This window comes from Corvus brachyrhynchos, unplaced genomic scaffold (assembly GCF_000691975.1).
Source record: "Corvus brachyrhynchos isolate BGI_N302 unplaced genomic scaffold, ASM69197v1 scaffold142, whole genome shotgun sequence".
Lineage (NCBI taxonomy): Eukaryota > Metazoa > Chordata > Aves > Passeriformes > Corvidae > Corvus > Corvus brachyrhynchos.
In genome coordinates this window covers 370,121-389,314 of record NW_008237226.1, presented here as the reverse complement: position 1 = coordinate 389,314, position 19,194 = coordinate 370,121, and the positions used below count along the sequence as shown (strand labels likewise).

The 19,194-nt window shown below is 37.6% G+C and overlaps 1 protein-coding gene across 3 annotated transcripts in view; it reads left to right on the top strand.

Annotated features, from left to right (window-relative positions):
* The window catches only part of LOC103612332 (macrophage mannose receptor 1), a 33,790-nt gene extending 15,608 nt beyond the window's left edge, over nt 1-18,182 (top strand). For all 3 annotated transcript variants that reach the window (XM_017729210.1, XM_017729208.1, XM_017729211.1), the window contains 16 exons: nt 178-322; nt 2,683-2,718; nt 2,816-2,979; nt 3,474-3,541; nt 4,338-4,438; nt 4,762-4,901; nt 6,005-6,119; nt 6,769-6,950; nt 7,613-7,715; nt 9,111-9,340; nt 11,277-11,442; nt 12,890-13,036; nt 14,073-14,189; nt 15,017-15,184; nt 16,921-16,950; nt 17,348-18,182. In XM_017729210.1, coding sequence (XP_017584699.1) covers nt 178-322; nt 2,683-2,718; nt 2,816-2,979; nt 3,474-3,541; nt 4,338-4,438; nt 4,762-4,901; nt 6,005-6,119; nt 6,769-6,950; nt 7,613-7,715; nt 9,111-9,340; nt 11,277-11,442; nt 12,890-13,036; nt 14,073-14,189; nt 15,017-15,184; nt 16,921-16,950; nt 17,348-17,592 — 2,157 coding nt within the window. In that variant the 3' untranslated portion in view covers nt 17,593-18,182. The remainder of the gene's footprint in view (nt 1-177; nt 323-2,682; nt 2,719-2,815; nt 2,980-3,473; nt 3,542-4,337; nt 4,439-4,761; nt 4,902-6,004; nt 6,120-6,768; nt 6,951-7,612; nt 7,716-9,110; nt 9,341-11,276; nt 11,443-12,889; nt 13,037-14,072; nt 14,190-15,016; nt 15,185-16,920; nt 16,951-17,347) is intronic.
* The last annotated feature ends 1,012 nt before the right edge of the window (nt 18,183-19,194 follow it).

Below are 19,194 nucleotides of genomic sequence, written 5' to 3'. Positions count from 1 at the left end.
GGGAAGTAACCTGACCAGCATGACTTTCACAGCCCTCTCTGGTCTGTTTGAACTCCTACTGATCTGGTAAAAAAGGTACTTGAGACAATGAGATACTGAAGTTGTGTCACCATGGCAATCTCAATTACTTTTATTCAGGTTGAATCACTCAGTAATTTATATGTATTTCCAACACAGGTAATTTATGAGAACTGGGATGAAAATGAACCCAACAACCATGGTGAACTTGAGCATTGTGTTATGCTTAATAGATCACCCCAAATGCGCTGGAACGACTTGCGGTGTGAACATTTCCTTAATTGGATTTGTGAAACAAAAAAAGGTATTATTACTTCCCCATTTAATTGGAGCAATAAACCCAAGTTTAAAAAGCAAATTTTATGGATTTAAACAAATTGAACGTAAGAAAGATACTGGGAATTGTTCATTTTAAAACCAGTTGCAGTGAAGGCAACACATAAACCAAGAAGAATGAATTGAGATATTTCTCTTGTCCTTGGCCAGTTGCAGTGAAGGCAACACATAAACCAAGAATGAATTGAGATATTTCTCTTGTCCTTGCATGCAGGATGTTAGTGTCCCTACTACTTCATCTCTAGTTTTATCTCTTTCTGCCATGGGTTGAATAAATTTGCAAAGCAAAGGTACTTATCCCCTCTCCTTTCATCTCCTCCCTCTATTTCTGTCTGCTTCAGGCTTACCCAGGATAGCCGTAGATGTCGGACAAGAGAATTCTTCCTACAAAAGGGACAAGAGCTTGGCTTCCCACTGTGAGACAAGTAATGGGAACCAAGAGAGGGATCAGTTGCTATAGGAACCAGCAATTCTGAAAACCTAATATAATCAAAAGTGGAGGCTGGCGTAACCTTGGTGAACTCCTGCATCCACCAGCTTTGCCTGGGAAGCAGGGTCCCAATGCCAAGACTCCTACACTTGGTGCCAGGCCCACAAAATGGACCTGACAGATGTTGGGGTGCCCACCAGGAGGAGATGAAAATGGGGTCTGCTTGGGCTGCAGACCTCAAGTGAGAGCTGATAGTGAAAGAACTTGTTTTGCATACTCAGTCCTACTTCTACATCCCTGCTTCCTGGTTGTAAACAGTTTGTATGCATCTCCATGGAGAAGGAGATTTTTAAAACCTTCTTGAAATGAGAAGAAAGTTGGATGCACACTGGGAACTACTAGGGTGCACAATAGGGAGGGGAAGGGATAAGCAGTTATATAAAAACACTGAGTGTATCTAATATTTGATGACTCTGCCAACAAAACCCTTGAAGGGTGAATGAGGCACCATGGTAACATTGAAAAATTGCTTAACCAGAAAGGAAGAATCACTTTTGGTAGATTAGTCACACAAACACAGCATCCAAGCTCTGATTTCTGCACACCAGCTCGAAGCAGCACATCCTGTGCAGCCCTTTTGGGCACACTGAGCATGCTGCTTTGGACAGATGTGGCTCTCTGCTCTTGGTGAGATTACTCAGAAGTTCAGAAAACACAACACAAAGACTCTGATCAGCTTATCTTGATCCTAGATGAACTTTCAAAAGCAAGAAAAATTCAAGAAATTGATCTTGTGAATCTAGATTTTGTGATGATCAATGTGAGAGAAGACATGCTCAGAAGTGAATTACCTTATGTTCACTTAAGACACACATTTACAAAAGTTATTCCAGCTGTTCGAAAACAATGAATGTTACAGTTATGTTAGCATTGAACAATAAAATCAAAATGACCAGAAGTATATAAATTAATGATGAAGATATTGAAATAATTTTAGTTCTATTGTTCTCTCAATAATTAAGAAGAAAGCGTTTAAAAGACCCCAAAATAATTTGACTTGATTTTTCTTTTTTTTTTTGCTTATTTCTCATCAAATTATTTCTCATCAAATTATTTCTGTCATTTCTATAACACTGTGTTTCTTGCCATGAAACCACAGTAGAAATGGAGCAAGCAACAGAATTAGTAGTCCAGAAGTACAAAATAACAGGCATTCCTATGAAAGCAGAACTTCCTTTGAGAGGCTATGGCTGGCTCTGGGAATAGCAACAGCTAATTTGCTTCCTCCTGGTCCAGCCTGTAACCAGAAACTTGGGTTCAATATCTATTGGCTCTCCATGACTCTTAAAAACAGACTGTCCTAGTAGACATCAAGTCATCAGGAAAGCAAGAATTCATTGAGGCACTGGAAGTTATGCCTGATATTAACAATAAAACAGCATTAAGTTTTCAGTACTTGTGGGTAGTCTACTACTATGCAGGCAAGATTTAGAATTTACTATATTGGATTATGTTATTTGGCTCTAGTCCCAAGAATATTAAAAAGATTAATCATAGCATGTCAAGTGAAAATACTAAAATAAATTTTCAAAGTAATATTTGTTTAACCTACTACAAGTTTACTGTGAATCCTGGACTTTTTGATACAGTTCTTTTGGAGATATGTTACTGTAAAGTACATATTTTTCATTAGCTAAATGTTTCTAAATTATATACATAATTTAATATGGCAGTACATGCTCTAAATTATTGAAAATGCATTAGCTAATTCATAGTTTGCTTGATGGGTTTGGTTTTTCCCTCTATTTTACAAAGCACGTGAAACTACATAAAGCAAATCTCTCTGAAATTTTTTATTTTATTTAGGATGTTGCTTACTACAATCTTTTATTTTACAGGTACACTGGTAAAGCCTGAAGCAAACTACAGACTTGGTAGGTTTCTTTTCTCTTTCACAAAGATTACTGTACAGTTTTCAGACTTTGTACAGTCCAGATAGGAAAATATTATATATGATTCTTTATCTTTCAGACTATCAACTCACCAGTGATGGATGGATTATATATGAAAATAAGCAGTACTATTTCAGCAAAGAACATGTCCATATGGCAGAAGCACGGAGAATTTGTCAGAAGAACTTTGCAGATCTTGTTGTCATTGAGAAAGAAAGCAAAAGACGATTTCTATGGCAATATGTAAGCAGAAAGCCTATTAATTATAGTTGCATTTTGAAGCAGACCAGATGATAAAATAAAGGGAACATACTAAATATTTAGCAAGGCTGGAGTCCTGAGCTATTTTCCTACATTACTTATTTATAGAGCAATAGATTTGTTCAGGACCTGTAAAAAAAGGCATTGTTTTTAATAGGTAGAGGAAAATGGCATGCAAATATTAAAGGTGCAGAGAAGGATAGTTCTGGCCCGGGTTGCTCATCTCTTCTAATATATGCAGTGTTCAGCACAGTGACAATTGCTTTCCTGTACAGAGGGCTCTTCGCTCCAGGATGTTCCACATATACCTGTTGCTTGCTTGAAACCTGAGTCTGAACCTACAGTTTCCTTATATGAGGCTCAAATTCTAAAAAAAAAAGGGGAAAAAAATCACAGGCATGGTTAATTGGCTTTCAGATTTTTGTTTGACATTGAGGAACAGTTTATTGCTTAACTATTAATTACTTTTATTTTAGATGTACACAAAACACAGAGGAAAATCATATTTCATTGGCTTAGTTGTCAGCTTTGATCAGAGATTCAGGTGAGTAAAGGAAAATGTAATGGACAACAAATGATGGTAATTTCATCTCACTCTAGGGAGCACTTCTGTGTGCACTTTCGTCTTACAAGTTAAATGAAACTTGTTGGGCAACTGACTTCTGGATAGTTTTCAGGAGCTGTCTCACATCAGAAGTGTTACATTCTTCTATATTTAAGCAGAGAAATGCATTTTCCTTCCAAATTTGGGAGAGAAAACCCAATAAAAATTAATGGCTAAGATGCAGCTCACTTTATGTCTTACACTGAAAACTGCAACCCTGCATAAACAGTGAAAGGAAACAGCTAATTTTAGGATATTATTTACCTGATCCACTTTTGACATCAACCTAAGGGTGAGATTTACTCTGACCAGATCTCCAGTGGCTACAGAAAAGGGCCAGGAGGTTTTGATAAAATGTATGTGAAAGCGTTAAATCAAATTAACCCCAAGTGGTTCAAGTTATGTGAGCTGGAAGCAAGAAGCATAAGCAGTGTCTCACCCAACAGCTTTCTGAAATTTCTGTCAGGAAACTTGTTTTAACAATCTGTTTATAGAAGACTTTCAGGAGGACATCTTTCTGGGATTTAAAGGATGTCCATACACTGCCTGGAATATGGTAGTACTAAACAGATGAGAGCAGCAGTAATGCTGTGGCTGTGTCCTCTGCAGGATATGTAGAGCCTTTGCCCTCTGGTCACTGCTAATACCTTGTGTAGCCCTCTGCCCAAACAGACCTTGTGACTGGCTGATTGCTGAGATGTCTGTCTGGCAGACACTGTCCCCTTGTTTCTTCCAGATGGCTGGATGACACCCCAGTGAATTATGTTGCCTGGGCTCCAAATGAACCCAATTTTGCAAATAATGATGAAAACTGTGTGATAATGTCAGAGGATTTTGGTGAGTAAAATAGCAACAAGAAATATTTGGGTAAAATTTAGCATCAAAATCCAAAATATTTGGTACAGACTTAAATTTGAAGCTACCCCACAAAGAGGTAGTTCAATAATACTGACATTTTTTCTTAACATGCTCAAGTTTGAAACAGTGCTATCACTTTTAGGAAAGAAGCATATTGTAAAGGAAGGAGGAGTGTATTTAGGTAAATGTGTTTCATTTGTGCTTTATGAATGCCATCTGGGCCTGACTGCTCCAGTGGTTGTACAAGTTTTCCTGTATTCTGTAATATTTTCAGTGATTTTATGTATTCCACTTCTTTACAGGCTTTTGGAAAGACGTAAGTTGTGCTGTGAAAAATGCCTTTATCTGTGAAAGGCACAATTCAACTTACTCAGGATTTGCTCCTACTGTACTTCCACCTCTGGGAGGATGTCCTGAAACCTGGCTTTTGTTTAACAATAAGGTACAGTAATAAATCTCAGCCATATTTAGCAGATTTGCTATAGGTGAAGAAAACAACTATCCTTTTATCTCATTAAATAAATTCCTCTATACACCAGTTTACTAAGTGGTATCCTAGTTAGCAGTGCAGTGAATTTTCAGGTTGGCAAATTTGTAACTAAATCTCAAAAGAAAGTGATTTTTATGTTTGAAGTTATAATTTTTATAAATGTCTCTGTGCCTTTAGCCATAGTTACTTTCCCAGTTTCTAGATATTCCTGCTTATTTTAGGCATACTTAGAAATCCCGATACATTATCCTTATCTGTAAGTGTAACCCTGTTTCTCTGAGTAAGACAGATGAAAAAACAAAAGGTCACACTTTTCATAAGTAATCAGCTATCACAGCAACTCATCTTAAGCTGAGTAACACGAACAGCAATAGATGTCAAATCAAATATAAAAGAAAACCAAGCATTGCTTTCTGCTAAGTTAAGCAAAAAAACCTGGACATATGAATTTTTAAAAAACCCCAACAAACAGACTAACAGAGGAAAACCACAAATCAATTCCACAATGCAATCAATAGGAAAAGTTTTTATGCATTCAAAGGGCATGAAGAGAGAGGAGCCATGTCTTCTGTCCCACAGAAGATACACAACCACACAAAAAATATTTTACACTGGTATTTAGGAAAAACCTCCATACAAAAGGGCACTTGTTCCCGATGCTGTTCCACTCAAGTGAGTTCTCATATGAGCTCTCCATCTGTGGTATTTAATTGAAAAAACTTGACCTGAGAGATTATTACCTGCTTCAAATTAGGTTCACAATCAGGAGATAGTTCCAGTCCCCCAAAAATTCTACTTTTCAGTAATTTAATTCCTCAAAAGCTTTGGCAGTTGTCAGCTCTTTCCCAGCAGTGACTCCACAGGTTTTTAAGTACTGTGCACGTATCTCTGGGGTTGGCTGGGTCTCCTTCTTTCAGGCTGACAGTTTTGTGTTTCATCAGATCCCTCATCTGCAGCTCTTTGCATGCAGGGACTAGCACGGAATTAATCCAGATCAATGGTTTTAATATTCTTTGCCACCTGAAAGTCTGTCTAATTCTTTACTCTCTCCACAGTGTTATAAAATATTTGGATCCAGAGAAGATGAGAAACTAACTTGGCACTCAGCAAGAAGTGTTTGTAGAGAATTAGGGGGAAATTTGGCCTCTATACACAGTGATCAAGTGCAAGGTATGACATCTGAGTCTTACAGCACTATGTATGAAACCACACGTCACCATCTAAGGATGAGGGTGAACCGACCCCCAGATCTAAATTGCATCATCTATGAGGGAAGACCAGGAGGTGTTTGATCCAGAGGGAAGGCTGGAGTGAGATATTATGACACTTCCCAAGTTTTGGCAAACATCTTATGTGGAAGGAACAGAATATTCTGTTCCCCATGGCCTTGGAAGATGGGATAAATTGTAATAGTTTATAGTCATGAAATGCTCACAGATATTCAAGCTAGACATTAAATAAACATCAACCAGAAATTACATATCTGCAGGTGATGCTCCCTTGGGAAAGACAATACTTTTGAAGTCACTTTTGGCCCTGATTTCTATAATATTTCCATGCAGCCTAAATAATTTAAATCAAAAATGTTTTCCTTTTTTCCCTCTTTTTTTTCCCTGAAATCAAACTGCTTCAGTTTGATTACCTATTGTAATTTTTCTCTTTTACCATTAGCTCATAGCCAAACAATATTGAAGTTGGTATTTCCAATATATTTAGAAGATGATTGGTTGTTTTATTTGTAATTTGATTTACATTGAATTTGAAGAGACGAAAATCCTCAGGTATTTTTGTTTTATTTTTTTAATCTATTTTCTATTAGCCTTCCTCACCTTCCACCTAAACGATATTGCCAGTGGAACATGGATTGGGCTGAATGATATTAACAGTGAGGATACATATCTATGGACAGATGGAAGCGTTTTTGACTATTCAAAGTGGGCACGAGGATTCCCATTCAGAGATAAATTCACAAGGGTTGACTGGAAGTATATTACAATACAGGTAAAGAGAAATAAATCAGAAAATGCATAACATAAATAACATACTCAAGGTTCGAGTACCCAGCCTAACTTCTGTCTCAGATAAGATCTTATTTTCAATTGCTTAAAGCAGAAGGCAACTGAATATTTCAAAGATCAAATTTTTAAAGCTGTACTCAGGAATTAATAGACCTGTTTAGAGTCTAGGCTTAATCTCATTCCTTTGTCAAAGTCTAGAACTGCAGAAAAGGAATGCTTTACTATCTTTACCACTAGAAATAATTACACTTTTTATAATTATTATATTTTACTGAAAATATTCAGTGTTATTAGTTGTGATTTTTATTCTGGTTTATAGTTTTTCCTTGCATGATGAGAATCCAAATGAAACTTCAACAAATTCAGTACAGATTACCATTAACTACATAGTAAAAATAACTTCAATGCATTCCAAGGAATTTTAATAAACTGACAGAAGTTCTTGCAGCAATCTGCCAATGAAAGTACATTTGCTTAAGATATATAATATAATGCATTTAATTTCCAACAAGCAATACATGAAAAGAAGAGCCAGAAAATTAGAAAAGAAAGCTATTAGCTTTTTGTCCTCATACCTATTTCTGTTATTTTGCTTGGAATTTTGCACTTTATCAGCAATAATTTTATTTTTTATTTTTGCGCTAGACTGATTGTATTGAAATGACAAAAAGATCTGTAGATGATGCAGGATTATGGCAAAATACTGACTGCCAGCATAAAAAAAGCTATATTTGCCAGATGGACAGTGGTAAGTTTTATTTTTCACTTTTTTTTGTTGCAAAACATTTACTGAAAAATCCGTCCATTTAAGTCCTCAGTTGTAAGTGCACAGCTGTGGCTATAGCAGGCAGGGTGAGTGAAGCAGGGCTACTTTCCTGGCTCAGGAAAGTAGACAAAAAGGCACTCTGGGATAAAGGACTATAGAAAATATTTTGCTTTACGACTTCTCCCCATCAGCACACCCACCACCACTCAGAAAAGCCAACATTGCCTACCCTGCAGACATCCACACTTAATCAGATGCTTGCACATGGCATATAGACACTTTGAAGACAGGATTCACCATCTTCATCATAAGAAAAGTGCCCAAACCAGGTTCCTAGAAGGGCTATGCCTTCAAAATGTCTGTTTTCTCTATTAACAGAAAAGTTTAGTCATCTGTGCTTTACCCAATTATCGTAGATCTAGGAGCCTGAATCCAGTTATTTTGCAAATACAAAACAAAAAGACAAATCCTTCAGTGACCTCCAACTGGGGGTTAACTGAGGCCAATTAAACTGATTAGTTGGCTCATCAGTCTCTAGAAAGGCCTTCCTAACACAAGGACAGCAATACTCAGAAGGGAAAAAGTTCCAGTTTTCTTCACGAAGCCTTAGGGTGGGAGACACATCCGGAGCAGAGCTACACTGCAGAGTCTGCAGGAACAAAAACAGGGAAGTGCTGAGCAGCAAGTTAAAATAGAGGAAGAAGCCACAGCTGGGTCAGATGATTCACAGCTCTGTCCCATGCAAGGGCAGAAAGCTGCATGAGGGTGACACTAGCAAAAAAAATTGCCAGGGCATCCTCAACAGTGACTGAACACAAAGCCAGTTTATGTCTTTTCTTCTGTCCCCATCACTAATTCTAGGCCTTTGCCTTCTACTTCTGCATATATAATTTAAGGTACAAATAAAGTTTCATTTTTCACTTCATTCTACAAGGGAAAGATGTAGCAGCAGGGCCACAAACTTTGCTTAGAAAAAAATTATTTTGAGACTGAAGCAGTATGGAGATAGTCCTGTGCTCGTGCCTGGGAAGAAGTTCACCTGCACTGAGGTGGGGGGACATGGAGAGCTCTGGGGGAGGATCATGGTGAAACCAGTATTCACATCATTTCATCTGGTCAGTGTATGTTTATAGGTACACACAGCTCATTCTCTGCCTCTTTCTAATCCCTGTATGTGTTTTTACACCATAGTTTAAAATAATTCCAAATTGCCATTAAAATAATTCTCTTTGGTTTTGTGTGAGAAATGCTGTTACTTGATGCTTGTGCTGGCACACCATATTCATCTGTTACTCAAAAGCAATATTGCTATCCAGTACCTAGTAATTTTTCACTGTTTTCTCCTCTTCCTCTCAAATTTGTACCTCTTTCCTACAGAGCCTGAACTGTTTCATCCCACAAGTGGTCCAGATTCTGATTTTGTCCATTATGGTAACAGCAGCTATTTAATCATTCCTTATAAAATGGATTGGGAAGAAGCAAGAAAAGCATGCAAGGAGAAATCTTCAGAGCTTGCCAGCATTTTTGATTATTACAGTAATATATTCTTGCTGCTGCGGGCAGTGCAATATGAAGAGCCCTTATGGATTGGGCTCAACAGCAATGTGGTAAGATTAATAAATTAATATTTCGTAAAGTTAAATGTTGTTATTATTAGCAGAAGAATTGTAGCATGAACAGATTTAGAAACCTAGGACTGGTGGACAGTCTCACATCTTTTGACTTCATCTATCTTAAATCATTAAACTCCATTTTAGGCAATGGAGAAGGATGAGAACCTTTGGCGGTGCTGGACTCTCTTTACTAGTTCTGTGGAAATCTTGGACACCTAGGTAAAAACATCTGGTAAACTTTCAGATGGCCATTTTTAGGTCAGGTGACCCCTACTCAAAGGATCCAAGATGGTCAGTAGGGCTAGTGCCTCTTGATCATTGGCAGCTGTAGCTTTTCCATTACATTTTGGTTCAGAAGGGTTTATAGGCCAAACCACACACCTTTGAGCATACACTCTTTGTTACACCTGCTAGGTCCCAAAGATGAAAATCAGTAAAAGTTATACTGTACCAGAAGTAGTGAATACTGAAATCAAGTTCCACCACTTTGTAAGGGAACACCTGAGTGAGAATCAGTCTTATTAGCTCTGTGACTGAGTGACAAATTGAGCTTCAGCTTCCCTAGTGAATATGCAGTTGCTAAATGCACTTAACTATCATGTTTCTATTGCATTGTTCTTTGATCTGACTAAAACCTCTTGATAATAACAAAGCTTTTGCATCTGTCATAATCATCTTAACCATTCATTGTTTTTACTAGTTGTCATTCCACTCTAATATATAACATAGCAAAACATGTCTGAAATTCAGTATACCTAGGGATACTTGTAATAAATATTGTGTAAAAATAGCATTTCCAGTTATATGATGCAGCAACACTCTGATAAAGCTCCTCAGAAGGCTACATTGTCTGAAACAATGAATTTGTTGCTGAACAATACGTATTTCCACTATTCTAACAGTATGTGTCCCCCCACCAGACCAAATGCTCACATAAGTGATGGGTAGTCACCAACCTTAAAATAAATCCTTCCACTTGCACAAGTCCACAGGGCATCTCTGCCCAAACCAAAATAATAGTGTTAAGTCCACTTGATATCAAAGTTGGTTGTTTTTACAGTCACAGAAGTATGATTTACAAAGCAGCTAAAATTCCATTTTGACCAAGTTTGAATCACCAGACATTCCCCTGGTACTCATAAATGAGCCATCCGTGACTTTGCAGAGTGAAGCTTTGTGGTTCCGCCTGTTCCCCAGGAAGTGACTGATCTTGCCCTGATGATGCCAAGCTCAGTATGACCTTGTGTACCTGGCACCTCTCTTGACACAGCTATACACTGGAGTGAGACCACATCTTATCCCCCTCTTCTTATTGGCAGCAATATATTGTCTGTGTCTGTGTGCTTTTCCTTGTAATTCTTCTGATTCTTCCTGGAAAAGAAAAAAGGGGAGGAGGGAAGACTAAACAAAGACTCAAGAAGTCCTGCTCAGCGTATTTCTCATTTTCTTCTTAAAAAGTAATAATTTTCTCAGGTATCTCATAGTGATAGCTGCAGTTTACTCCTAAATGTTTCTCCTCAAAACTGCTGGAGCTTAGAGTCCTTGTTTGGTTGCCAACTCTGAGACCCATTTCCACCCAAGCTTTCTACAGGTTTCATGTTCCTATGGTCTTGCTGCTCTTCATGGAGATCTGACTCCTCTGGGATGGGAATTCCACCTCACAACGTTGCCCAACAAGGGACTGAGTCCCCAGGGAGCATTATTTAGCCTTCTAAACACTTCCATGGGCTGTTCCAGCATGCGAGCCATACTGCTGTGTCTTGTTTATATGTCGCTGAGTCCTGATTCAACCAGTATTTTAACAGTACTAGCACAGTACAAACTGAGCTGCCTGTATCACTTTGAAAATGTGCTTCTGTATAACTGCATTTATCTGAAACATCAAATGAGAGTGTAGAACTGTTATGTTAAATGTCTGTTTCAATTTTAGAATTATGGATATTATAGATGGACCGATAAAAGGAAAATAAGTTTTTCTAAGTGGGACTATGGAGAACCAAGACAGAAAAGAGCCTGTGTCTATCTAGCACTCTCTGGGAGCTGGAAAACAGCACCTTGTAATGAAAAACATCTTCCTGTCTGCAAAGAATCTGAGGGTAAGCAATGGCAATGACTTTTGGTTTTATGGCAGAAACCTTGCTTTATCTGCTTTGACTGAATTGCAAATGTCTAAGTATATATTGAGGAATAAGCCTGAGTATGTAATGTCAATACCTTTATTTTGCATTCAGATGTTTTACTTTGATGGAGTTGACATTCACCAGCCAAGATCCTTCCATTTTAATGGGCTGGAGTGATAGCTGCCATGGGAGCAGGCAGACAGATCACAGAGATTGTGGGAACATTAGACATTTCACATTGAGTCTAGAGTGTAAAACTGGTTCTGCTGATGGGGGTTTTATGCGAAGGTCTGTAATTGATGAAATCCACTGAGTATAAAACAGATTTTTTTTCTTTGACATATACACATCATTCCTACAGTGGTTGTTACTTCATTACTATTAGATTCCAAAATGTGGATAAAGGAGAAAGAGTTTTATCATATAAAAAAGGGTCTGTTACTGGCCCAAACAAAAGTTCATACTCCATAGGGTTTCTGTGGGTAGCACTGAGAAATACTACACAGTAAAAGTTGCAGGCAAACCTCAAGATGGGACCGAGCTTTTTTGCTTTCTCATTTGTGTTAGAGTAACATCTGTTAGCTCTAGTGACACACACCTAATGAAAATACAGAGTTTATTTGGGGGGTTGAGGGGGTTTTTTGTTTGTTTGTTTTTGGTTTGGTTTGGTTTGGTTTGGTTTGGTTTGGTTTGGGGTTGTGTTGGGTTGGGTTTTTGTGGTTTTTTGGTTGGTTGGTTGTTTTTTAATTTCTTTTCTAGGCCATGCTCTGAATTTCATAGCTATTAATTTGCAACTTTTGTTTTAAAAACACATGTACTAATCGACAATGTCGCCATTTCTTTCCATAATGTCATTGTTTGTAGGAAAATGAGGGGTTACCACATAAATATTCAATAAGCCTCAGATTATTCCATGCTTTGTCAGATATAAAGATATTCAGAAATTTTATGTAAGGATTGTTATCTTGAGGAAAATATTAAATAGGAGATTTCTACAGTAAACTAGGGTTTATACGATATTTCATTTAAAATAAAACTTATTAGAACTTCTTGAGAGTTTGGGAGTTTTCTAGGAGGCTTTTTTTCTGCTTTTTAATGCTTCTTTTATTTATATAAATTTGTTGGTTATAACAAAATAAACTAGAACAAAAATCCTTGAACACTCAAATATCCTTGAGACAGTACAAGTTTGATTAAGTTAGTAACACAGAAGAGCACAGGTACACACTGAGTCGTCCTCTTGTGGCTGGCCAGTCCTGATCCTCACTGTCACCCCTGACTTTAACACTGATAATTCTAGCACTGTGTGCCAAAGAATACTTAAAGTACTTTAAAGAAAAGGTGGTTTTAATACTTGATTTCATATATGAAGAACTGTAATCCTTACTGAATGAAAGCATCTATAATATCTCATTTCTTCTAGATGTCCTTCCTTCTGATCCCCCGCAGGATACTGGAACTTGTCCTGAATCTGATCACATATCTTGGATTCCTTTCCGAAGCCACTGCTATAACTTCAATGCCAATGAAATGAGCTGGGCTCAGTCTGTGACTCAATGCGTTCAATCAGGTAATTATTATTTTTACCCAAATATAGGACTATTTAAAAAAAATCTTGGAAAGTAATAATGCAAAATCTACAAATATGAAAAATAAGGAATAAATGTCTCATTTATTTTTATTGTTATGTGTTTTTTGGTTATGTTGAATTCAAGGTGATCAGATTTCCTAGTTTTATTTTTCCAGCTGTGCTTGATTCTTGTTATATTTCTTCATTCACAAAATTTCTCCTTTTAGTAACATCTTAAATTTTATGCGATTTTTAAAAACCCCACTTGTTTCTGGCCTTATTCCTTCTTTTCCATATCTCTCCCCACACAATATGAAGTAAATATGGCAATAACCATCACTCATTTTTAATGCGGGTTGTGTCGTCTGAAAGGGGTTGCATGTGCTGCCTGGTAGCCCTTGCTCTATCAGTAAGGCTCCCTGGCAGACTGAAGAGCCCAGGGACGGAAAATGCTTCCCTCCCTGTCTTTGGACACATCTGTTCCTGACCAAGATAGGAGCAGCACTTTGGCACTCTTTCACCTTTGCTGCTGAGTCATTGGCTATCTCATGCATGTCTCAGGAGGCCAGGAAATAGAAAAGAAAGGAATCCTTTGTTTCATATCTTTTTAGATCCTCTTAGCCCTCTTACTCTACCACCATTGCCAGAAAAATTAATACATCAGTTTGAATTGCAAATTTGTTTGTTACACAATAATATTTCATGCTATATGTTATTCTGTCAAACCATGAAGAACAAATAATTAATCACTCATAATTCCTATGAAAAATAACATCCAATCACTTGAAAATACAGTGCACTTTGTCTGGTGTTTAAGAGTCATCATCTTCACTGTGCTTTTGTGTCTTTCACTTTAGATGACCTTTCTCATTGTCCGGGCTGTTCCCCTACAGCTGTACACTACCTTGTTGTCTCTATTTAAATTCTTGTTTACTCCCTACCAGCAGGAGAGGTTTTTTTATTAAACTTAACCTATCTCAAAAGCTGTAACTATGTTGGGGATATCTCCAATGTTCTTCCATTGTTTTTTTTATAGGTGCTGTGTTGACTTCCATAGAAGATGTGGTTGAATCAAACTTTTTAATAGAACATGCAGACTTATACACAAGCAAGACAAGCGGCTTTTGGATAGGAATATACAGAAATGTAAATGGTAACTGTTCTAAGTTCTATAAATAACCATAAACAGACTTTATTAAATGGACAAAAAATTAATAAAATAAATAGGTTTTAAGCAGCCAATTGAAGTATAGTAGAAGTTCAGACCTCAGTCCTCTCTGAGGTTCTCTCGTATTCCTGGTCTCTGAGAAAGCTTTTCCTGTTGGGAACAAGTCCTGGCTGGCTCTCATCTTCTCATGGCTGGGGAACACTCATGCGGGACCTGTGAGAGTCCAGCCAGAGCCCACAGCATCAAGCTCATCTGTGACTCTGTATGGAAAAAATTAGGCTGCTTGCTAAAGCATGCAGAAGAAAACATGCATCTGGAAGAAAACACTGTTACCAGACTAAAAGCAGTCAGAAAGTGTTTGATTTTAGATTATTTTGATCCCATTGAAACATTCTTTTTTTGTTAGGGTCTATGAAAAAAAGTTTTCATTTTTAACTAAGCATATGTTTAAGCATTATAGTAAAAGCTGCTTGATTTTCATTGAGTGCTGCTGAAATAATAATTTAGAAATTTTTTATCAAAAGTCTGAATTAAGCTTTTTTCAGTTTGAAACTTTAATATCCTAGAGAAAAATAGGGAGAAATATAAATGACTGATAAATCTGCAAATCATAATTTGGGAAAGCAATTATATTGTTTTTGAGACAAGAATCAAATGAGATAAAATGTAACAAAAACAACAACAGGTGGAATTTTTGAAGAAAGTAATATTGCCTTATTAGGCTGAACAAAATAATACTATGTTAATATTCACTAAGGTGAAAACTTTTCCTGTGGATCTATTAGTATTGATACTAACTTTTGCAACATCAGGGCAGCTGCTTTGGCAAGATAACAGTGCCTTAGACTTTGTCAACTGGGGTGAGGGGCAGCCCTCGTGGGATGAGCTGGCTTTCTGCGTGGAGTTGTCTGCGGCCACCGGCAACTGGAGTGTCCAGCCTTGCTCTTCCCAAAAGGGTTTTATTTGTAAGAAACCAAAGAGTAAGTGACTTCTTTAATATTTGCTCTTTCCATTTATGGTTTTATTTCAGTAGTGATAGCACAATATGATCATTACAAAGGACTGATACAAATGTTTCAATGTTCAGACAAAAATAATGCAATTTTTTTTGTTGTTTGCCCTGTTTATGATTTCTTGCTTTATAACCTCAGATTTTCTTACATTCTGTGAGGACTATTCAATTAATAAGTAAAAATCATAAATAATTCCTGAAAAAAATTTAAACTCCTTTGTTGTTTCGTTCCCCTCCAACATAAACCCATTTTTTTTCTACTAACATTCCTATTTTCTTTCTATGGAACAAGAGTGGCATCAATAATTTGCTATTCTTTGTCTTGCTGTAGTATGATACATGCTGTTCCAGCAAGAGATGGATGAAGCAATTCTATTTAAATAGAAACGGAAGTGCAATCCAGAGAGCACATAGTGACCTTTGAAAAGAGTAGAAGTGTTTTGGTTAGCTTTTTTTTTCCTTTTTTTTTTAATATTTTGTTTCTGTATAACTGAGCACCATCTGCTTTAGTCAGGAAGTAGAAACATCAGAATATTGTGAGCCAAACAACCATGTGGTATTTTGGAGTTTAACTGTTAATTCTGCAAAAACATCCAATTTCCTGCCCTATTTCACAACCCCAAGGTTCAGGATGTTTCTGAGGTTCAGTCCTTTCCCCACCAAAGCAAACCTGCAGTTGGTGGGGAAAGCAGCAGTCACACCAGTGTTGAGGGCATGATCTCAAAAGGAAAATTCTGCTTTTAGGACAATGCCTAGTTTTCTTTGCAGGCAGCAGACACTGCTGAATGACAGTTCTTTGTTACCAAACATGTCAGAAAGCAGAAACTCTCTATCACCACACAGTTTATTTGACGGGTTTGACTCTGAGCGGCCCTGATGCGCAATGCCAAAGTACAGAGGATATTCCCTGACACCGGGTTCTCCAGAGGAACGGCGTTCCAGCACAACCAGATATTTATTCCACTACAGCCAGCTCCGCGTCCTTTCAAGGGACAAATTTAACAGCTGCTTTTCCTTCGTGCTCGCAATCACACCTGAGCTCAACGCACTGCTCTGGTTCTGCTGCAGCAGCCCGGCTCCTGCTGCATCCCACTCTCCCACGGGCAGATTCATCCTGGCCGTGTCCGTCACCCAGCAGCTCCCAGCAGCTCCCAGCAGCTCCCACCCAGCCGCCGGGAAAAGCCTTGCGGATGGCGCCCTCTGTGCACAGCCGGGAAACGCTGCACAAGAAAGCCTGAGCCTCTACGTGTAATTACACATGCAAATGAATTATGGTAAATTAAGACCTGCTGGGTCTCAAAAGAATTGTGTGCGATACAGGAAAGCTCAAATATCCTCAGCAGTCGATCAAGTTGTTCCCAGTCTCCACGAGAAACAGACGTGGTGAAAAGGGCAAGGTTAATTAATCAGGGGAGAAGAGAGAGTCCACTTAAAACAGTCAGAAACTACCAGTGCTTGGAGATATTCTGGTTATTACAAAAGAAGCAAGAAGGGGGCTTTAATATGCAAAACACTGCCGTTTTATTGAAGGGAATATGGGGTTAAAAATCTTTTGCACCTTTTCAGCTCTCTTAATTTAGCAGATGTGTTTTCAGAAGTGATGATGATATGCAGGTTACCAGACCTTTTGCTAACAAGCAACTGTCAGGAAGAAAATGTGACCTTTTTAGATTTTGTCTTAACATTTGTCTTTATCTTTGACAGCTATTCTTAAAGCAGCTGCAAACGTGGAAGGTAAGATTTTTTTTCACCTTCCAAACAATTTCAGATATGTGCTTGAATTTAATATTATTTATTTCGGGTCTTTTTTTTGGTTTGTTTTTTTTTGTTTGTTTTGTTTTTTAAATATGAGCTTAATTTACTTACTTACCAGTGAATTCTTTCCCAGCCTAATTTATCATTATCTGCAAGACACTTAGGGAACCCCAAGATAATCAAATGCTTTGGTAAATTGGTCACCCCCTCTCTGATCCTCCTTTTGCATGGTAAGATCTATGAGGAAGACTGACACAGAGATATTATAACAGATTTTCCCCTGAGTAATTAAGAGAGATATTGTAGTTTTCAATATTATTATATTTATTTGTTGCTACAGTTCATTCATTTCTATTTGCTTTTTATTTATTTATAGATGCCAAAAAGGACAAAGCCAGTGGTCACCTGAATATGTGGATACTACTTACTCTGGTCCTCATCATTTTATTAGGGATGGGCTTCATGGTTTATTTTTTATTCAAGATGAAAACTGGAAGTGGAACTGGAAGAGAGCTGAGGTGGGGCAGCAGACAGCTGGAATACAGCCATGCCCTGACTGCAGGGGACAATGGAAGTGATACCACCAACAACAAAGAAAAAAATGAACACAGTGTTGTCTGATGGGATAACACAGCCAAACTAAATGGTTAAGCTGAAAAAAAATATAGCTGAACTAAAGGAAACCTTAGTCTTTATTAGGTGCATGTAACTTTTACTGTGAAGTTACGTTGGCAGTTATTCCTTTGGTAAAGATTGAGAACTATTGCTGTATGCTCTGCAATAAATACTCTCAGGTGTTTATTGACTTTGTACTGTACAAAATGGCTAATTAGGTGAGCATGGAAAATAATTAGTGGGAATTTAGATTTAAAAGATATGGGTCACTTATTTAGGAATTTGTGACAGTGTCACATACAGAGTCAAGACTAAAACTGAGCACTCTTTGCAGAGCACTCAGCCCTAATGCCTGCACTTTGAGAGTATCTCACCATACTGTACTGAAGCATCCACACTGTTACTAAAGTGGTGTTTGGAATAAACAGAGATTTACATGAATTGTTCTTCCCCATTGCTGCCCTTGTCTTACACCCTTTACATAAATATCTTCCTTGCTATAGTATTATAAGTGAAATGCAAATACTTGTCCTTCGTTCATGGCTTCAACTTGGATTTTGCAAAACAAATAAATCTTTGCACACAGTCTTATTCTATGACTTTGAATGGTTTTTATCAATTATCAGCATGAGACTATATCAATAAACAATCTATATATTGCATAATAACACTTCAGTGTTTAATTAGCATGTGGAGGTGATATATGGTTTGTTGATCTAATGTGTCTTCTTCCTTAAAAGAGAGGCTGACAGGAGGAGACGCAGAAACATGAGCAAGGCATATGACTAAAAAAGCCATAAATAAACTATAAAGTAGTCACCAATCCATTCCTGGTTTTATTCCACTTGATCACTCATTTTAGGATACCTTTGCTTACTGTCCTCCACCTCTCTGATAAATGGACTGATAGCTGGGCGCTGTGTCCATGCTACAGGACCGTAAAACCGCGGGGCACACAGCAGTGCCTTGCTAGTGAAATGTTTTAGAGGTTTACTGAGATGTTTAAGTTTCCTATGAGTTCTCTGTTGTCTCTGACATACTGAAGAAATAAAGATCTCAAGGGTCTCTGGGAACAACAAACCTTTAGAAAGTGCATAAGAACGGCAGAGGAGATGTCACACCACATTGGATTGACACGATGTAGATATGGCAATTAAACAAAACGTATTGCAGAGGATAAGGAATAAACGGCATTTTGTACTCAAACTACTTTTAATGACAGCCCTCTTAATCTTACAACTTCATTTTCCCCCTTCATGTAAGTTACAAAAAATACACATATTTTTCTTTTTTTGTGAATACTGAACTGGATTCAGTGCTATTTGATGGCTAATGATAAAGGCAAAGCAAATTAAAAGAATAAACAGATTAAAAAATCCAACATAATAACATTATTTTAAATTACACAGCTTTTAGATTTTAGATTACACAGCTCCAAAGACTGTATTGTGCAAATGAATTTCTTCTATCTTATGAAGCGATGTTGCAGTGGGGATCCTGCAACACGCATATATCAAACCAGGAGTCCCGTGGAAAGGAAATATATATGGACAGACAGATTCTTGCTAGATGTTTCAGAGATGTTTATTTCTCCAGCCGCATGGCCGG